Source organism: Chamaea fasciata, unplaced genomic scaffold, assembly GCF_029207755.1.
Source record: "Chamaea fasciata isolate MVZ Bird 193981 ecotype frontalis unplaced genomic scaffold, bChaFas1.0.hap1 SCAF_4, whole genome shotgun sequence".
NCBI lineage: Eukaryota > Metazoa > Chordata > Aves > Passeriformes > Sylviidae > Chamaea > Chamaea fasciata.
The window spans coordinates 63,252,749-63,273,139 of record NW_027094089.1 but is presented as its reverse complement, the minus strand read 5'-3'; the positions used below and the strand labels follow the sequence as shown (position 1 = coordinate 63,273,139).

The window sequence follows — 20,391 nt, the reverse complement described above, 5'->3', positions numbered from 1 at the left end:
GACATTTGATCAACAAATATCCTTAGAGAAAGAAGACATTGCTGAAGACTGTTCATAAGACCACTGCTAAATATAAATTAAAGATCTCACTGTGGAAGCAAAAATGTTGTATAAATATAACATCTACTGGAGTACTTGTGGTAAAGGCTTGAAAACATCGTTAAGTGACACAATCTGTGGCTAAAGTCTACTACAAAGAAGTTTCAATTCTCTGTAGTTGATTCTGTAACATCTTGTTTAGCCAATCCTTTTTACTTGCTTGGCTTGGATTTCAAACTTTTGTTTACTGTTGACTGATTCTCCTTAAATTTCCTCTGGGCTCAATTGATTCCACGTTGAGACTTACATGCTTTATTTTACTATAGGTTGCAACAAAGTTTAAATTTCCTTTGTCTGTGGGTTACATGTTGATGTAAAAATACCTTCAGTCTTACCGTTTAACTATATTTTTTTCCTTTGTCTTCCTGCTTCCTGTGGTGTGAGAAACAATGGGAGAGGGAACTTAGTGGCATGGTAAGTTGGTGAACTAGTCTTTCACCACTGAAGAATTAATTCTAGGATTCAGCCACAATTAAATATGGACATCTCATTTCTTTAACTGTGTTAGAGAGAGAGAAAAACAGTTCTAAAACTTTGGATGCTGCATGTCAACAATTTGAAATGCAGGAAAGATGGTCTGTCTAAAAAGACTGGCGGTTGATAGCTGAGAGTTACTGTTAGTCATAGCTTGTTCTTGTGGCTGGACTCTATTAAATAGAGACTTTTCATTAGTTAGAAATAGAACTTTTGTCTTCTCTGTCTCCTTGTTGTCTCCATTGGCTGGACTCTATTAAATAGAGACTTTTCATTAGTTAGAAATAGAACTTTTGTCTTCTCTGTCTCCTTGTTGTCTCCATTTAGCAAGTAAACTATTGAAGAGAGATTGCCTTTGAGATTTTTAAGTGCATAATAGTTATGATTTCAGTTGTGAATGTGAATAGCAGAACGTGCTCTCTGATTTAGCAGCCTAATGCTCCATACTGTGTGTTTTATACTCGCATACATACGTGTGTGTATGTACTTTTAAATATACGTGAAACACTTTTAAAAGGACTGCTTGTAGCTGATATTGTGTGTACTCAGGTTACTCTGGGGTTGCATTTATGCCAATATCCTGTTTTGTCACTCCTTGTCACTGTAAGATTGATTTGAAATTTATACTTCTTTGGAAAAAGTTCTGCTAATGGAAAAACAATTTCTTCTTTTTTATTTTACCAAGCTTGGCATTTTCGGTGTTGTAGGTATTTTATACTCTGGATTTTATGTACTTCATCCATTTAAAATGTACTTCTTTTTGTGAATATGAAGTCTTATTGTTTCCACTTTAGCTCCTTAACTCCTCACTTTCTTTACTGTAGTCTGAATAATTTCTTGACTTTTGTATTCAGGTAAGTAATAATTTTTATTATTTTTTTTAGGGTTTCTGATCCTAATTGATACTCTTTTGGATAGAAATTAGTAGATGAATTTTGGGCCTATGTGAATGGCATTTAGTGCCCCATTTGTATTCTCACTTTGAAATTTCTGATTTTTCTTTTCTAGTGCATTCCCTTTTGGCCTGAAAATGATGCCAACAAACTGCTTGTTAGAGTTGAAAATTATGATCTCCCTCCAAAGAAGATAAATTTTGATCAGCAAGAAAACTGTCTTCTACTGCATTTGGACAATAAGGTAACTTATTGCCTTCCATGTTTACATGTTAGGTAAAATAACATAAATCCCTTTTTCTTTTTTCATTCTCAAAACTTTGATTTCCCATGCAATCAAGTATTGCAAAGCCTTAGCTGAGGAAAAATTATGTTTATGCAAATGCATTCTCATGCTCTCTTTTTTGTGTGTGTACAAACAGATATACGTAGGTATTCTGTTTTAAGTGCTTCTCTGGGGAGCAGTTCTACAGGAGCAAAAATACAGCTTGTTTTGCAAGTGTTCTTTGTGAGAAGTATTAGGATTAGTTCTAAAGTAACTCTGAGTTGCTCTGAAAAGGAACTTGGCTCCACTAAATTTACTTGCATACTTGTAAAAAAGGAGGTTATTCTTCTACCTGTCTAACTTTTCACAGTACGGAACTCCTGCATGGTTTTAATTACTAAGTGTAATACCTGCTACCTAGTATTTAGCTCAAGGAAATATTTTGAAGATATGGTAAAACAGCTAGTTTTACTGCATGATAGTTCTGTCATCTGATGAGAGGAGATTTTTTCAAAATATTTAAATTATATTTGCTTTGCTGGAAATCCATTCCCGTGTTACTTACTTTGTAATTTTTACAACTGATAGCTTGGAGGAATTGCAGTGGATGTTAATCTGACTGAACATTCTACAGTGATTACCTTTTCTAATTACCATGATGGTGCAGCTCCATTTCTGTTGATTAACCATACCAAAGAGGAAATTATTGAGTATGGACAGAGGTATGTATGAAGAGGTTTAGTGTGGATATTTGCATGGAGACATGTGAACTGTAGTTTTGTATATTGTAAGCATGCATTCTCTAAAGAAGCCTGTTTTAAAGAAATGGCTATCAAATTTTGTCAGAGCACCCAAAAATTTCTTGCTTGGTAAATTGGAGAGAATGAATTGTTAGCAATGTTATATAGTGCTAGGTAGTTCCACAAGTGAGCTGTTTTGTTGTGTCTTTTTATATGAATTTTGTGGCCTTGTGACCTCTGCTTTCCTGGTGTGAGACGCAAAGGATGTGCTTTTCTGGAACAGTGCAGGTTCTGACTGTGCAGAATAAGTAACAAAGGAGATTTAACTGAAAGAGTAGGTTACAGTTATATAAGATACGAAGGGATGAGAGGTTGTTACGTAAATTTTGCCAAGCCAGGACAAAACTAAGGTAATTTTAACAAATACTAGTTTTCTGTAGTAAGTGAATATTTACTTCAGCACCTGCACACAGTTATTCTTTTGTCTACCTGTATTGTCTTTGTAATGCTTTGCCACTGTATGCAGATACTGTGCAATGCTGAGAAGTGTATACCTGCAGCATTCTTCAGCTATTTCTTTTTAAAAGCCAAACAGCCTACTCTTTTTTCCCTTCAGTCAGTCAGAGCAGTGTTGTTTAAAGATTTTTACTTGGAAAGTGGAAGAGTTGCTAGTCAAATCCTGTTTGCTTCCTCTTTGCCTGAAGAATGATTGATTAATCTTTCTCTGTAAAGATTAGTAATTTTTATCTTTTTAGATACTAGTGGGCATCTCTAGTGTCAATTTAATTAGAACAGAGTATAGTATTTCGAGTGGAAGGGCCTATCATTTAGTCCAACTGCCTGACCATTTCAGGTCTGATCAAAAATTGAAGCATGTTACTAAGGGTATTGTCCAAGTCAAGGGCTTGGGGCATCTCCTGCCTCTCAAGAAAGCCTGTTCCAGTGTTTTGAAAGAAAATCTTCCTAATGTCCATTCTAAACCTCCCCTGGCACATCGTGGATCCAAGGGAATGGTTCAAATCACTGGATCCCAGCAAGCAGAGATCAGCATCTCTCCACTTCCTCTCCTGGGGTAGCCTCCTTTCAGAGAGCTGTTGAGGACAATTCTGCGAATTTTTAACTATATGTGAGGGGCAATGGAGTTCAATACTCATTTTTCTGAAAATGTTGATCGCAAAGGAGGGAAGAAAATGAGTATATAAAATCTACTGTATATATACTTTATTTTTAAAGTGTGTATTTTAAAGTACAAATCTTCATTCTTACTAGTGTTCTGAGAACTTTTTTTGTGTGTTTTTTCATGCATAATGTTATTTTTGTTCTGTTTTCATTACTTGAAAATATAATTAATGTTCTTGTTGAAATGCTAGAATGCAAAGTTGTTGACACAAAATATTCATTGACATTTGAATTTAAAATTACTTTGTTCTAGCTCCCTCAGTGAATTGGAAGACCTCCTTCAGCCAAATAAGGCAGTGTTGTACACTTGGGCAGACCCAACAGGATCTAGGAAATTAAAATGGAGATGTGGAAATAGAACTGAGGAAATTTCCCCAAAAGAGGTATGGTTTTTTTATCAAAATCTCCTTTTAATGTTGTATAATTTTATATTGACTTGTCCATTCATCAGTGTATACATGAAACTTCGTACACAATGAGTGCGATCAGCAGTTTCATATGAGTTCCAAGTACAGAAAAGTAACACTTCGTTTGCCAGAGCTTGTGCCATTAAGCAGTCTTCAGTTGGAAAGTTGTCAGTGTGTGTGTGTGGTGAGAAGCTGTCCTAAGACTTTGTAATTGCTTTTTTACCCTGTAGCTTAAAAAAAAGTCTTCCATTGTTGTGTTGCTAAGACTCCAGCATTTTTTTGTGAAGTAGAATGATTAATAAAGGTGTAAATACTTTTCCTCTCTTGTTTGTAGGACAAAATGGAAATACTCAGTGTGGATTCCAGAAAAGCAGTCTATTTAATGTCATTTTATGAAGGTTTGCAGCGTATTGTCCTGATCACTGAAGATGAGAATGTATTCAAATTGACATATGAAAGTGTAAAAGCAGAACTAGCAGAACAAGAAATTGTTCTGTCTTTGCAAGATGTTGGAATTTCATTGGTTAATAATTACACAAAACAAGAGGTGTCCTACATTGGAATTACAAGGTAACTTACTTTGTGTGCAACACTCTAAAATGTTTAATTTCCGCTATTTTCCCTCTGTGAATTTCACTTTAGCTTGTGCTGAAAGAGCAAAAAGGGGTCTGAGTTGATAAAATTCAAACCTAATCACTATCTTTTCCTGCTGTCAAGGGAAATGTTTTCAGTGTGTTTTGTACTAATCCATATGCTAACTGTATTTAGATGTATGTGGTTTTAAAACATGTATTTGTAACTCTGTCTGGCAGACTTCTCAACACACCAAACAGAAAATATTTCCTGTCCAGGTAGTTTGAGAAGTGATTATAGGGTTTTAAGGAGTAAGGTTTGCGAATAGTTTGTGTCAGTGGGTTTTGTTATCATCACTACAGAAACAGCTGAATTCTGCATTGGAAATTTTAATGCAAAAGCTTGTAGGTCCCTTTAGTTTTGGTTGATTAATCACGGTGGTTCAGGGCTCTGCTGCTTGGGTTTCCTACTATAACATTTCAGAGGGAAGCAGAAAACAAATTATGTAATGGTTAGGAAATGTGTGCTATACATTTGAACAGGGCCTCTTTGGAATCATCAAGGGACACTTGACTACAATTGCCATAATCCACACACTTCTTTTTATTCACAGTTATGAGATTGACGGATTGAGAGTTGTTTTTTTCTTTATTAATTCTTTGCAATATACTTAAAAACAAACAAGCGTGAACTTTTCATACACACAGATGCCGTGTAATCACATCCATCATTTACTAAGAAAATTCCAGTCCTTGCCCTCACCTGAGAAACTATGCTCTGACATTTAGACAATTGAAACACTCCATTAAAAGTGGCAGCTAATTGCTGAGATTCACGGTAGTGTTGAGATTTCACTAAATTGTTTTTTCTTTGAAAGCAGTCATCCATAGAATTGAGTCTAGCAGTGCTTATAGTTAGTTTTGTTTTCTTGTCAAACCCTGATGAGATGTGAAACTTCTTGAAAATGGATGGCAGTACTGTTGAAATTGGCTTCCTTTTTTGTAGGAGCAACAAAAAAAGCCCCAAAACCCAAAAAGAAAACCAAAAAAGGTGGAAAGAAAAAAAAAGAGGGGGAAAACTCTCAACAATCAAGATAGCACTCTTTTTTGTATTTGATTTTTTGTTGTTTTGAACTTTACCTCACCTTTTTTTTCTGCCATTGATGTGTCTCAACAGAGACACAGATATAGCTAGAAGAGGTTAGGTGGCTGTGTCTGGAAAGTTATATATTTGTATATTAATTTGTGGAAAGAAGTACTTTCTACCTGCCTGATAGTGTTGGTTTGTGCCCTATTTTGTGCTTTAAGTGTGACTATAAGGTGAAATTAGGCCCAGAGCTGCTCACTGAACCAGTGGAAAAAAGTCCTAATGCCCTTTAAGGTTGATTAATTATTTTCATTAATAAAACTGAGAGACAGAAGAAAGGATAATATTTTTTAAAAACCAAACAAGAAACAAACTCAAAACTCCCAGCATAAAATCAGTAGAGGAAACATGAAAATCAAAATCACTACCTATTGATTTTAAATGGAAAGAGTAAATAAAATAAACAAGCTGTCAAAAATAAGATGCAGGGCAGAAGGCATTTTGTCATAACTTGAACTTTTCAATTTGTAGTAAATTTAAAAAGCCAAAATTAATGCAGGAGTATAAGCAGAAAACTGTATTTTACAGATTGTAGAACAATGGATGGCAGTACTGCTGAAGTGGAACTTCTTGAAGTATCACTACATACCCGTCTCCATCGAACTGGGGAGTTACAGAAACTTATTAATTTTTTTTTTCATCACATTGGAGAGACTGGCTTCCACTTAGTACCAAGGAGGCAGTGCATTGTTTGGGTGTCTTCTGTTTGCTACAATAGAGTTTTGTTGTGATTTCTCATTGCCTAGTTAGAATCTATTAAAAGTCGCATTAAAGTAGGTGTGTTTTTGAAAACTTGTTTTCAAAGAGCTAATCCTTCTCTTTTGGTTCTTTGTTTTGTTTTCAAAGTTCTGATGTGGTGTGGGAGACAAAACCCAAGAAGAAGTCAAGATGGAGACCAATGAGTGTTAAACAAATTGATAAATTAGAACAAGAATTTAGAGATTACAGTGAGCTAAGTCCTTCAGAAAATAAGATTGTTGAGTTGGATTCGAATGTTTTGGTAATACTGATACTTCTCTAAATCTGTTGCTTAAATGTATGTACAAGAAAAGATAATATATCGTTTTGCTGTCTTTAATAAAACTTACGATGAAATTTGAGATGGCTGATTTACCTACTCCATTTGAAAGCACTTCTTTATCTCTGTATTTAAAAAATGCAGGAAAAATTCCACAAACTTTTGATATCTTTCTACTTTTCTTGTTAGTGCCTGACTTTGAAATTGAGATGTGACATTTTTGGAGGTTGTAATATTAAATATGCATAAAACTACACTAATGAAGCTTTACATTTAGTTCATATATTATACTGATAAATATGTTAGTTTGGGGTTAGTTGGTTTGTTTTAGCCTGAAATCCTATATTTTTAAAATGGCTTGTTATGGAATCATTTAGCTGTCATTCAACCACATAAAATTGAAAAAGAAATTTGAGAAATCATTCTGGAATGCAGAATTATGGTCCAAATGCTAGGTCCTTGTCAATGGATAAATTGTAGATACTCCTTAGAAATGTGCTCTAGGAAAATAAACATTGGATATATAAATGATCCATAGTCCATTACACTGTTCAGCTTTTCCTCTAAATAGCTATGTGTTAAATGATAGTAACCCCCAAACAATGCACTATTTTGTAGTTTTATTTCTATTGAAATATATGGCAAAATCTGTTTACTTTAAATAAAGGAAAATTATGGCATCTAACTTAAAAGCTGCGGAACTTTTACTGCTGAGCTTTGTAATATTGGTGAACAATGTAAATTTTAAAGTATATTATATAAAGTAGGATTTTAAAACACTTGACATACTAAATTGTCTTTAATGATACAATAGGTCTGTTTAACTCCTAATGGAATGAATATGAAGATTCAACAGCCAAATGAGATTCCTATCAGAAGAAATTATCTGCCAGCTTTAAAAGTGGAATACAGTTCCTCTGCACATCAGAAGTCTTTCAGAATTCAAATTTACAGGATACAAGTGAGTCATGTCAAAAAGTAGTTGCCATTTATTCTGAAAGAGCAAGTTCTGTGGAAATTTGGGTTCATCTCTAGAATTTTTTGGATTTCTCATGCTTTCAATTTAATTGTAATCATTGGCTTTTACATCAGTGCTTCTCAATCTTTGAAAATTCTACTTAAGTACTTCTTGGAAAAAAAGAAAGACAGCTATGACTGTTCTGAAAAAAAATATTTCGCACTCATCTTACCTTTTTTTGGAGCATTTCTGTATAAAAACCAAAAAGAGGTGAAATTTTCTTGTCTTGCTGTGCTCAAGATTTTAAAAACAAATCCTTTGAAAAACTTTTGTGGACCATTTATTACTACCAATTAAAAAAAGGTTTTCTAAATTGTTAAAATTGTATTATTAGATCTTGAAAATAGATACATTTTAAGTACAATACTGGCCTTTTTCTTCTTTTGGATTGGTGGAAAGCTACAGGTAATGATCGTATCTCTAGAGTTTGTCCTGATTTAAAAGTATTTCACTATTGAAAAGCTAATGTCCTGCACCTTGTCCTGTCCTTACCCCTACTAGATACAAAACCAGATTCCTGGAGCCATATTTCCCTTTGTGTTCTATCCTATTAAACCTCCAAAGTCCATCACCTTGGATTCAGGTTTGTTCTAGTTTAACATAATCCTTCCTTTTAAAACAAGATAACTTGCTTGTACTGAAGTTAACCGGTCTATCAGATTTATCACTTTTATCAGGTAAAGTCTGCATGAGCTTTCTGACTACAGAATAATAACGGTAGAAGTAAGGAAGCAGTTACCTCTACAAAGAAGATATACAGAAAACCATTTCAACAGTTAACAACAGAAAAAAAGAAAATGTCTTTTATTTGTCATTATAATACCTTTTAAGAGTGTCTTTTTGGCACATTAGTTTTTTGATTTTGGAAAACATGTACCGTGGACATTATATAAGCTTAAAAGGAGGTTTTCAGTTCAGACCACCACTAAAGTTTAATGCTGACTAAATATGGGACGACTTGTCTGTTCATAAGTCTTCTTTATTTTAGTGGTAGTGAGTCTGTTGCACTGTTTCAGTGCTACTTGCATTTGGAGTTTTGGGGCAGTGGAGATTCACTTGTCATCTTTAGTCTTCCACTATTTCCCTACTGCTCTAGTATCATGCAGTGCATGACCTAGTAACCAATTTAAGTAATCTTAACAAGTAAGAAAATAAATGTGCCTAAGATCAAAGTTATTAAGTGAGGCACCATTTATAAGCTCTCCAGGTGGCAAATTGTATTTTGTATGTTTTTTCAGTAGCTTTCTCCATTGCTTGGAGCATAGAGCTCGATGTCACTATACTATGTGATGAGCTGGAGTCTTTCATCTTTCATTAAGTTTTTCATGTGAAAATCACTTGGAAAACCTAAGTAATATTAAAGGGATTCTGGATTGAGACAAAGAATGCTGCTTGCAATTTTGTTCAGAAGCTAGTAGGATGTCAGTTGTTTGTTCTAAATATGATTGATTTTAAGCTACGGTGCATGAATCTTCAGAATTCTTTGTTTTGTTTACATTTTTGTATCAGCAATTGGGAAATCTTATTCCATGACTAAGGAAATTATGTAAATCTAGTATGTCAATATTAATTTGCTTTTAAATGAAAATGGTGCATTTTCAGTTAAATATCATTTTGATATTCAATTTCATCATTGTCTTCCTATTACTTTCTGTTCCTGCTCTTTTCCCTGTCTTAGTTGTTTGCCAGTCATATCCATTATGTAATCCTGTTGTACAGGATTGAGAAAACCCTGAATGTATATGACGTTTTCATTAAAAAACTTAAAAAGTTATGTATATCATATAACAATCTGTGCTGATCTCTTTTTATTTGACAACTTCATAGCACCAAAACCGTTTACTGATGTCAGTATTGTCATGAGAACTGCAGGACACTCACAAATATCTCATATTAAGTAAGTATTTTGACATGTTCCATCTTTATTGCTATTGGATATGTTTAATCAAGCTTTAAAATTAAAATTATTATAGAGGCAACCATAAGGAAAGGTAATTTTAACACAAACTCATTCTTGGAAACTAAGAACATTTTAACAGAGGTGAAAGCTCAGTGTCCTTTATTATCTACATAACTGATGAGTAAAGCAAGGAATTTTAGATGACTTTTTAATGCTTATTTTTAGCCATCTTTATTTAGAAAAAAACCCTATGTATAGTGGTGCTATATATAGGGTTAAATGCAGCCATGTGTTTAAAATCATTCTGGTTACTTGGAAATGTGTTTATCTTACACCTAAGTGGGAAGCCTTCTTTTCACCAGCAATGATGACTCCCTCAAAAAAATACAAAACAAATGAGAAAAGAAAACCAATAACAGAATACAAACACACACACAAAAAAAACCCCAAAACAAATACTCACACCAAAAAAACCCAGCAAAAGCACTACCAGAAATTGCGTAAGTGGTCTAAATACCCTATACTAAGCTTTAAGTGTTACATATTTGTGTAGAACACCTTAATTATTTACTGTTTCATGTATAGGTATTTTAAGGTTCTGATTCAAGAGATGGATCTCAGATTAGATCTTGGCTTCCTGTATGCAGTTGGTGAATTCTTTGCACAGAGTGATGTGCCAAGTGACCAAGAGGTAGAAACCTTTTGTTGTTTGAAGATAAATATATTTTAAATTTGTAACTATTCAACTTTTATTTTTTAAAAAATCTAAATTATTTTCTGTGTCCATATCAGTTGTTACTTTCTGTGTATCTGGGAATAATAGAAAGCTATGAGGTTTTTAAATACTGTTGCCTAAGACAGATGGTAGACTCACTCCTTTATGGTCATCTTGTATGCCATGCAAAGAAGGCTTTAAACCTTATGATACAGGAACAATGAGAGGAGTTTGTACATAGGAGAGAGAGTACATGCAGTATTAGTCGATGTATTGTGTCTGTGACAAATGACTAGTAGTTTTATATCCTCCAAATTTTGAAGAAATATCTTTTTCAAATGCATTTACAGCTACAGCTCTTCAAAAAGGATGTTGAATCTCTTCAAGAAGAGCTAATGAGTGTGTCATCAATGGATACATCACAAATCAGCTTGTATGAGTACTTCCATATCTCTCCAATTAAGGTATTCCTTTTTCACATTTCTGACTGAGTTTGCACTCTGAAAATTTTTTGTCTTGTTCAGGATAGTAGGCACTGGAAATAAAGATTGAAACAGCTGATTGAAAAAAATGCTGCCAGGGATGTATTTTCATTGTTACCACTAACTTACTGTTGCATTCCTATGACTTTCTTTATGAGTAATTTTTTTTCATTTTATTATTTAAGAGTTCCTTCCAAAATGCTCTGGTTTGTGTGCACACAGAGTATTATGGATTGGAGAATGACGTAATTTCTAAAAAACATACACATCCACGGTATGAGATTAGTGTGTAGCTGACATTATTACAAATGTGATAGGACTTCATAGGCTCTATAAAGTGAGTTTCCCATCTAATGGTGGAAAGTAGATCAAATAATGATTTAAGTTTTACCTCTTTGCAGTATCTTATGAGATATTGGAAATTATATTTGACAAGAAAAATTGCAGGGAGGAAATGGGATGGAAAAAATGGGCTTGAGGTTTTAGTTAAAGATTAGTCTTTAGTGGTTATGGGTTGAGTGACAGTGATTCTGCAAGGTGGGCTGCATGTCACTGAAATGAGCTATAGTTAAACTCTGCTGTAACATAATGAATGTTGCGTGATACTGTCTTCAGAGAATCAGAAACAGGCATAACTTCCTTTAATCTGATTTTGAAAATTGCTGGGTAGATTTCTACCATTTTGTGCCACGAAAGCCATTTGAGCAATTTTCCTGAATGTTGTTCCGATTTCTTTGAAACAATTGCTTTGGTTATTCAGGTGTACACAGGTGGGATTTTTCTTGTATGGATATTCCAGTAGTTACTTGGCATCTGCAAAACTTGTGTTAATAATTATTTGTTTTCAAGCTTTTATGTTACATCCTTGCTTGGATACTGTACTGTGTTGTCATTTTCTGTATGCTTTGATTTCGGGTATGTTAGAAAAACTAAATCTTTTAAAAATGAGTTTTTAATCTAAATTATAGCTAAAAGAATCCAGACACCGTCTCTGAAAACATAAGTAAGCAGTTTCAACTTTCTTATTTTCTTAAGGTATTTTTAATTCGTCACTCTGGCTTTGAATGTCAATGGGCTTTTCTTGGCCTACATTGTGTATTTCTGTATTCTGTTACAAAGTCAGACTGGTTTCAGTCAGACTAGAAATGTCTTGACTCAGTTTTTAAGTAATCTAAAAGATTATTAAAATAGAAATATCGTACATCTAACAACTAACCATGTTATTTCCCAATCCTGTTTTTTGTCCTTCAGTTACACTTGAGCTTTTCACTCAGTACGGGTGGAGAAGATAGTAACAAAGAAGAAAGAAAGAACGAATTGATACCATTTCAGTCCTTGAATCTCCTGTTGAAGAGTATAGGGGCCACCCTTACAGATGTACAAGATATTGTCTTTAAGTAGGTTAAAAATATGAATATAAAAATCACTCACAAAGATTATACCTGTTACATATGTTAAGTTTTATTTTGCTCTGAATAGTAAGGATTTACTTTTTCTTTCTTCTCTCTTTTCAGGTTGGCATTCTTTGAGCTCAGGTATCATTTCTGTACTACACAGCAGCTCCAATCAGCAGTTATAAGGCATTACTCAAAACAGGTGAGAATAATAAAATGTCAATATTCCAATAAATTTATATTTTGAAAGTGCTACTGTGCACTTTGATTCTATTAAACTAAATAAAATTACTTTCATCCTTGTATCTATGTACAAAGGTTAAATTAATGCATACAAACCAATTACTCATTAATAGAATTTTGTTTCCTTGCCAGGTGGCATGGATAACAAAACAGCTTGCTGGAGTGCATAGGGGAAGCAAACACAATAGAGCTCTGATAGAACATGATTGGCATTATAATACTAATGCATTTTCTTGGACATTAGTACTATATGAATCATGGTTCCCTCTTGTCTTTTGTGTACTGTTGAAAGTTCTGTCATCCAGTGGAGAGAATCCAACAAAAATACTTTTGCATAAAAGAATTAGTCCTCTTCTATCCACCCATCATTAATAATAAGGGCCTAGTGAAATACTTAGCAGGATTGTTGTTTCTTGGCTGACATAATATGACTTACTCACTGATTTTCTCATCTTTTTAGTGCAACTACTTTTACTTTTCTGCACAATTTTGAGATTTTCATATTGAACTCATGTTTCTTACTCTTTTAATCTGAGATACTACACTGTTTGCCTTTGTTTTAGTGTAATTTAGGAAATATTTTCACTAATAACTATTTTCATTTTAGGCTATTAAACAGATGTATATTCTTATTCTTGGCCTTGATGTGTTGGGTAATCCATTTGGATTCATAAGAGGCTTGTCTGAAGGAGTAGAAGCTTTCTTCTATGAACCTTACCAGGTAAAATTCTCTGCTGCCCTTTTACGAGTAGATAGATATACGTTGTACTGAAAATCTATATTGATACCTTTTTTGGTTTTAAATTTAGATCTAGAATTGAAAATGCCTGGGAAAATCAAGTGATTAAAAAAGACAGAGGAGTCCATTTAACTTAACTGCCAAAAAGCTGTTCCTTACAGTTCATACCTTAAAATAAATCTTTCTCTTCTCCTTAAAATAAGGAGACTTCAGGGAATTAATTAGTATTCTAAAATTGTCTGTCTTTCTGTCACAGGAGCTTTTGTGGGTGCTTTCACACTTTTTCACTCAGTGTCATCCTCTTGTCCTCTTTGTTACAAATAAATCCCAGTAAAAATGTAAGATTTAAAAATACACAGTGAATACTATTCAAAGCTCATCATGAATGCATCCTTTTTTTCTCATAGGGAGCCATCCAGGGTCCTGAGGAATTTATAGAAGGAATGGCACTAGGATTTAAAGCACTGGTAGGGGGAGCTGTTGGTAAGTTTCAGCAACATGAAGGTAGTTTGTATAATAGTAAGCAATAGAAGGGAGTATTTGTAAGTCGCATTGGAATTTTAATTTGGTTTGTATTCCAATAGGTGGATTAGCAGGAGCTGCCTCAAGAATCACGGGTGCTATGGCAAAAGGAGTAGCTGCAATAACTATGGATGAGGATTACCAGCAAAAAAGGAGAGAAGCCATGAATAAACAACCCACTGGTCTGAGAGAGGGTATCACACGTGGTGGAAAAGGATTAGTTTCTGTAAGGAGGAGAACAAAAATTAATTTTATGCAGACCTGAGTACCAGACTGTTGTTGATTTTCAATTCTTTTTAGTTAGTATTTTGTTAGTTTTTAAATTTTGGTTTTGCAGGTAAATAGCTACAATTGAGTGATAGTTTTATAGAGAAATTCAAGAGGGCAGAAAGAAGGTAGAAACTGTGAAGCAGATGCCTCTAATTCTGTTAGCTTATAGTGAATTCTAGAATACTCCAAACACAGGTACTTTGAGGCTATTCACCAGTGAAGTAGAAAGAAAAATGTTAAAAATGAAAAATACTGTATGGAAGCATATTTGTAATGTCTGTTTTGTTTATCTTGGTAGGGTTTTGTCAGTGGCATAACAGGAATAGTTACAAAACCAATAAGAGGTAAGTTTGGTCTTGATGCATTAAATGTTCACAAATGGTAAATTCTCGATATTTGATGAGATATTCTAAATCACAGTTATAGAACTATTTGTCAAGATTTTCTATTCTTGCTGACTTATAGTTTAAGTGTTGTGTACGTGAACTTTGTGTGGAGACTACGTTGTTGTATATCAAATAAGATTTGTAATTAAATGGTAATAAAACCTGTTAAGATTTTAAGAGAGGCTTTCTGGTTTATAATAATTTACTGCTTTTAATGCTTTTAGGAGCTCAGGAAGAAGGAGCAGCTGGTTTTTTCAAAGGTGTTGGAAAAGGCTTAGTGGGAGCAGTAGCTAGGCCTACTGGCGGAATCATAGATATGGCAAGCAGCACATTTCAGGGTATTAAAAAGTAAGTAAAATAAGTGCACAAAATACCATATGGCATAAAAGAGACAATAGTAATACTAATATTACCTTGTGTCTTTGTATCATTTCTGTGTTTACATAAGAAATAGGTGGCTCTTTAACAAAGTACACACTTGATATAATTTAAAAAACACAGACACGAATCTCAGGTATTTCTAGCATTACAAAAAAGCTAGCTTAAATATCTCAGCTATCAGACTTCCTTCAACTGATGATTTTTAACTTTTACCCCAGATAAGCAGGAAAAAAAGGACTCAGATGCATTCAAAGTTACTTTATATATTATTACTACTTTATGAGATGAATTCCAAGACCACTAGATTATGCCAGTCTCAGAACAATGTTAAGACTACATTTAAATACTGTGATAGTCTTACTTTAATAAATTCATTGCAGAAGAATGTCTCACACTGTTATGTGCGATGAAGGAGGAGACAGTGTTTTGAAGAGGCATTTAGTAACTTTAAATTGTTCAGTGGCCCTGTTCTTTGTAAGTTGGATCACTTCTGCTGCCATAAGAATGCCAGTCTCTTTTGTTTTCCTGTTTAAGTTCTTTAGCAGAGAAATGCAAGAAAAATATCAGAGTGAAAGTTCTATATGGTACAGTTGTCTTTACTTTTGAAGTTTTGAAGTCCAGTAGTTAGACACTAATAAGTATTTTCTGCCATGTGCTGCTCTGTGCCATCTAATTTGATAATAGTGATTCTTAGAAATAGATTTCTGAGTCTATTGCTTTTTCATGTAATGTTTGTTACTATGCAGAAGTACATATATAGACAACAATAGTTGTTGCATGAGTACTTGAATTTAATTTGTACAGAAAGTAATATAGTTTCTTAGCTAAATAGTACAGTTGAGTATAAATATTGACACGTATCTTAAGTTTTCTGCTTTGTCAGGGTTGCAGATTCATCAGAAGATGTGATAAGCCTGCGCCCGCCTCGCTTCTTTGGTGAAGATGGAGTTATTAGACCTTACAGATTAAGAGATGGAACTGGAAGTCAAATGTTACAGGTGAAGAAAATGAAAGATAAATTTTTGACAAACATTTAAACTCATCTTACATAGAAATAAACACTTTAGAATTTCCCACTTCTTAAATTCCCATTCACTTCTTGTAATAGTCAAGAAGTTTAATTTAAATTCTTAGGCATGTAACCACGGTGGGGGTTTGGCTGCTGTGATGCAACTTTTGAGGAAGACACCATAAAATGAATCAGCATATCTATAAAAGTTTATGCACAGAGCATTCTGAAAAGAGAAAAAATTTTATGCCTTTAAATTTTTTTTGATGGAAATTGTTGATAAATACACATAGTTTTTTCAGTAATTTTTTAATACATAACTTAAACAGTGACTTTTAAGTGTCAATTTTATGTAAAACAGCATTTTAAAGACACTAAGAAGTAGTTGTATTTACGTCATACTGAAGCCATTGAAAGAACATAACCAGTTCTGAAGTGGAATACTGTTCACAGGAAGTATATGTTGAACAGCACTTACTTTTTAATGAATTATCTGCCATTTAAGCAAATTTGTCTCAAAAAAATTCCCCTCAGAAAGGCAAATTATTTCAGTTGTGACGCACACGGCTTACTGAGTTTCTGTTTTCCCCTTTTGTTAGAAATAAAACTTCTTTCTAGAAATGTTCAACCATAACAAATGAAGTAGTAATTAGTGATTGCATAAATTTAAACAGAATTTAAAAAATACACATGGAAGGATTCACAGTGTGCCATGAAAATGTCATACCAGAATAACCTTTCTGGAGAAGTAAATAAGAATGAAGTGGCCTTTGGAGAGCATTTTATGACTAATTTTGATTATTGCCACAGCTGTTTGTTCCATGTTGAGTTCCACTCTTGTTTCTGTTTCTCCTGCATTTCATTAGTTTGTCATCCTTTTTCTGGTAGAACAGGATTGACCTGTTGGGGGCATCTTAGCTATGTTCATTGTTCCATTCACTGGTGATGTAGTTCAGCAGACTGTGAAAGGACTTTGATAATAAATAGTATACCTGTGCCTTTCTTGTATTGAGATGGCTTTAACCTGTGCTGTCCAATTTCTAACTGGTGTCATAAAGCAGTATTGCCTTAACTAATCTCTACCCTCTGGTAGTTAGAAGCTACTTCTGATGAACAGCATAAATTTGTTACTAATCTTTGTCCTCTTTTTGTTAAGAAAATAAATTTTAAAGCATCCCCTTTTCTGTTCTAAAGTATATTGCTAAAACAAATGCTAGCAAACAGTCAGCTCTAATGAGCTGACTTTACATTGCTTCTGCTTCTTGAATTTGTATGTTTTTGTATTTTGCAGATTTTTTCTGAGAAACCTTTACAAAAATCTGCCATGTAACGTGTAATTCTATTTTTTTTTGTATTGCATGGCTGACTACAATATCTTCCATTATCCAACTTAAAAAACACTAAGGTGTGGCCTTGTGTAATGCTTTTGATATTTTGTGGTGGCAGCCACCATTTGAAAGTAGCTAAAACTGAAGAATTATTAGCTTCATATTAGGTTTTGCTGTTGATGATTCTAAGGCATAATTACTCTTGAAAAAATGTTTTCAAAGCTCCAGGAAGAGTGGACAGACCTTCGTGTAGACAGTCAAATCAGAAAATAGAGATTTACATTTTTTTTCCCTAGACATTAAATTCCGCAATAGGATATTTAGTGTCTTAATTTAACCCTTAAGTATACTAATGTTTTTGATTCTTAATGTTTGTGGTTCTAGAGCTGTTACTTGTTTTTGCATGAGACTCAGAGTATTGAATGTCCACTATTTGAAAGAGTTTGAATAGAATAATACTTTTTTATGGATAAAAAGATTCCTTTCCCCTTTTGCTGTGCTTCTTTGTATACAGGTCTGGTGACTGGTCCCACTCTGGTCACTGTATTGAAACTTTTCAACAGATTACAGGATTAGGTTGGAATAAAATTTATTTTAGTGATTTAGAGGTGGTATATGCTGATCCAAAGAAATAGGAAATAGGTTATTTTGTGTGCTCACAGTGCCCTAAACATAGGATGTCACTTCAGAATTTCTTTGTTTTCTATGTTTTTATTTTGCTTTAATTAACAAACTTGCCAGGCAAACTAGTACTTTTTAACTAATACTTCTGCTTTCTTCTTCCCTTACCATGCTTTCAGAAAAGGCAGGCCTACAAAGAGTGGACTATGGCTCACAGTAGTAGTGATGATGATGACAGTTAGGATAATGTGGATTGTAACAGATATACATGGCCTCTGTCACATTCTTTTGACCTTTAAGTTTTAAATGTTGCTGCTATAATGCCTGCTGAGAAATAGGGGTTTTGTGATACTAAATTCTTACTTTTTAAACTGTGAAAAAGAATGTGGGGATAATAAACTGTATGATGATGAGTGCTAGGCAAACATGCAAATAATATAATAAAGGTAGTCTTACGGATAAAACCAGGCATTAGGTAAAATAGTATTGAATATGAAGAAATAAGAAATACCTTGACTTATAGCTTATTTCCAGATGTATTTTTATCAGCTGTGTTTAATGTTTTTGCATTTATATAAGTGTTTAACAGGGTTTATTTACTATTGCTTTAAATGTGCTTAGTAAAACTTGACTGATTTGTACAGTCCTTATTGGTGTTAAAATGCTGTTTGACTGTTTTATTCAATTACTATTTCAAAAGTATTTTGTCTGCTTTTCTTCTTAACAATAAACATGTCTAAAGCATATCTAAAATGGATTCATCTGTTCTGTTCCAACATTGTTTCTCATGTTTCCTGGAACTAGATAGTGTAAGAACACTAAATGGCTTATAAAGGTATTTAATAGAGAAAATACATATATTTTTCAAGAATCGTTATAATAAACTTTTAATTTTTCATTTATCATTTGCTTTTCCATATTTTTAATACTTATTTTGTGTATCTTTTAGTATCCTTAAACATATGAAATAACAGTTTCTTTTGTTTTTTATTTTGACTATAAATTTTTTGTTTAATAAATCAATATTTTTGTTTTCATAGCAACAAAAAAAGTTAAAAATCCACCCCGGAACTAAACTCCATGTAAAAACGACAGAAAGATGTAAAAAGAACCCCATTAGTTCTTCAAGACGCTGTGTAATAAAACATACATAATATGCAAAAGTATTTAGGTTTTTCTTTACCTAGTCATGGGGGGTGAGGGGAAAGTGTCAACACTGATCGACTACAATTTGATATTAAAAATTCTACCAAATACCTTTACAAGTTACTGGTTTCTTAAAAAAAATCTATTCACTGAAACGCTTGCAGAATTTTCCTCTTTTTTTTTTTTTTTTTTTTGTGTGTCCGTGTGTGTGTGGTATGTTAGTAAGTTCAGATTTTTGTGTTGCACTTTAAAAATATCTTGTAATAGATAATTCTGTACCAGTAAGTATTATAAGGCAAATTAATTCTTCTGCCACCATCTGAACAGTCAGCATTGTTCTAAAACAATAAGAACTTCTGAAATGTTTGCGTACTTAACGAGGTAATGTTATCTCTTTCATTGTCTGTTGGCTTCCATTTATCAAATTTTGGGGGGAGAACCATTAAAAATGTTAAGATTGCTTATTCTGGTACTGTGCATTCAAAAACTGCTGTGTAGGGTGATCTATTGGCCATTTACCTTTTGCCTTTAATATCTCAGAGAAGATGAGGGACAAACTAAATTTGGGAGTTGGTTGTAGCTGAAATTGCTGATGCTTGTGCTTGCTACAGGTTATGTGTTGCTATTTGTTTTGTAATGCTGTCACCTCAGAAGGATGCCTTGCAGAAACAGATGAAAGGCTTTATTGCAGTATATTACTGCCTGAAACATTGTGGGAAGAATTTTGAATGTTTCAGGTACAGATGGATCTCCCATATTTCTTTGAAGAACATAGGAAATAATTTTGCTCTTCAGGTCTGAAAAAAGACACATGATGTCAAAAAGTTGGGGAAATTGTTAGGTGTAACATAATGGAAATGTTACTATGACATTTAATTAACTTTACTGGGTTTTGAAAATTTGGAATAATGTTCCTTAACATTATCTTTTTACTTTCTGCTGTTTTACTGCAATTTATTTTTTTATCCTGTAAAATTGTTTCTTTTTTGATGACCAGTCTTACTAGAAAATGCAGGTGAATTTTAGGAGAAAAACATATTTCTTCTTCATTCTAAAACAGCTTTAGAAATGTCATAATTTTTTGACCAAAAATTGACCTAGTTTTAATTTTTTTTTTAAACTTAAAATCCTAAACGTTTATGCAGAACATGGAGGTAAAATTGAATTATTGTATTTCTGGGTCAGATATTGCTAATTCAAGTTACGCTGCAGTGTAACTGAAAAGAGTTCGTTTTCTACTTGCTAGATTAAAAGGTTGTAGAATGCTAACTAAAAAAAAAAAAAAGCCCAACAGAACTAACGAAATTTGCCAGTTGGAGTTGGCAAATATGATTATATGCCCTAGAATGTCTCTTTGGTGGAGTATAATTCTATTTGTCTATTTTTGAAGGTTTTGTGTTAATAGAAAAGATAGTGATTTTGTATAAGTATTTTACATGTTTC

At 33.4% G+C, this 20,391-nt stretch overlaps 1 protein-coding gene across 1 annotated transcript in view; it reads left to right on the top strand.

Annotated features, from left to right (window-relative positions):
• The window catches only part of VPS13A (vacuolar protein sorting 13 homolog A), a 101,639-nt gene that overhangs the window by 69,159 nt on the left and 12,089 nt on the right, over nt 1–20,391 (top strand). The window contains exons 51-68 of the mRNA XM_066181792.1: nt 1,582–1,710; nt 2,320–2,453; nt 3,904–4,033; nt 4,392–4,627; nt 6,623–6,776; nt 7,609–7,755; nt 8,314–8,395; nt 9,640–9,709; nt 10,298–10,403; nt 10,778–10,891; nt 12,161–12,306; nt 12,424–12,505; nt 13,154–13,267; nt 13,693–13,768; nt 13,870–14,033; nt 14,376–14,421; nt 14,688–14,811; nt 15,728–15,842. Of these exons, the coding sequence (XP_066037889.1) occupies nt 1,582–1,710; nt 2,320–2,453; nt 3,904–4,033; nt 4,392–4,627; nt 6,623–6,776; nt 7,609–7,755; nt 8,314–8,395; nt 9,640–9,709; nt 10,298–10,403; nt 10,778–10,891; nt 12,161–12,306; nt 12,424–12,505; nt 13,154–13,267; nt 13,693–13,768; nt 13,870–14,033; nt 14,376–14,421; nt 14,688–14,811; nt 15,728–15,842 (2,169 nt within the window). The remainder of the gene's footprint in view (nt 1–1,581; nt 1,711–2,319; nt 2,454–3,903; nt 4,034–4,391; nt 4,628–6,622; nt 6,777–7,608; nt 7,756–8,313; nt 8,396–9,639; nt 9,710–10,297; nt 10,404–10,777; nt 10,892–12,160; nt 12,307–12,423; nt 12,506–13,153; nt 13,268–13,692; nt 13,769–13,869; nt 14,034–14,375; nt 14,422–14,687; nt 14,812–15,727; nt 15,843–20,391) is intronic.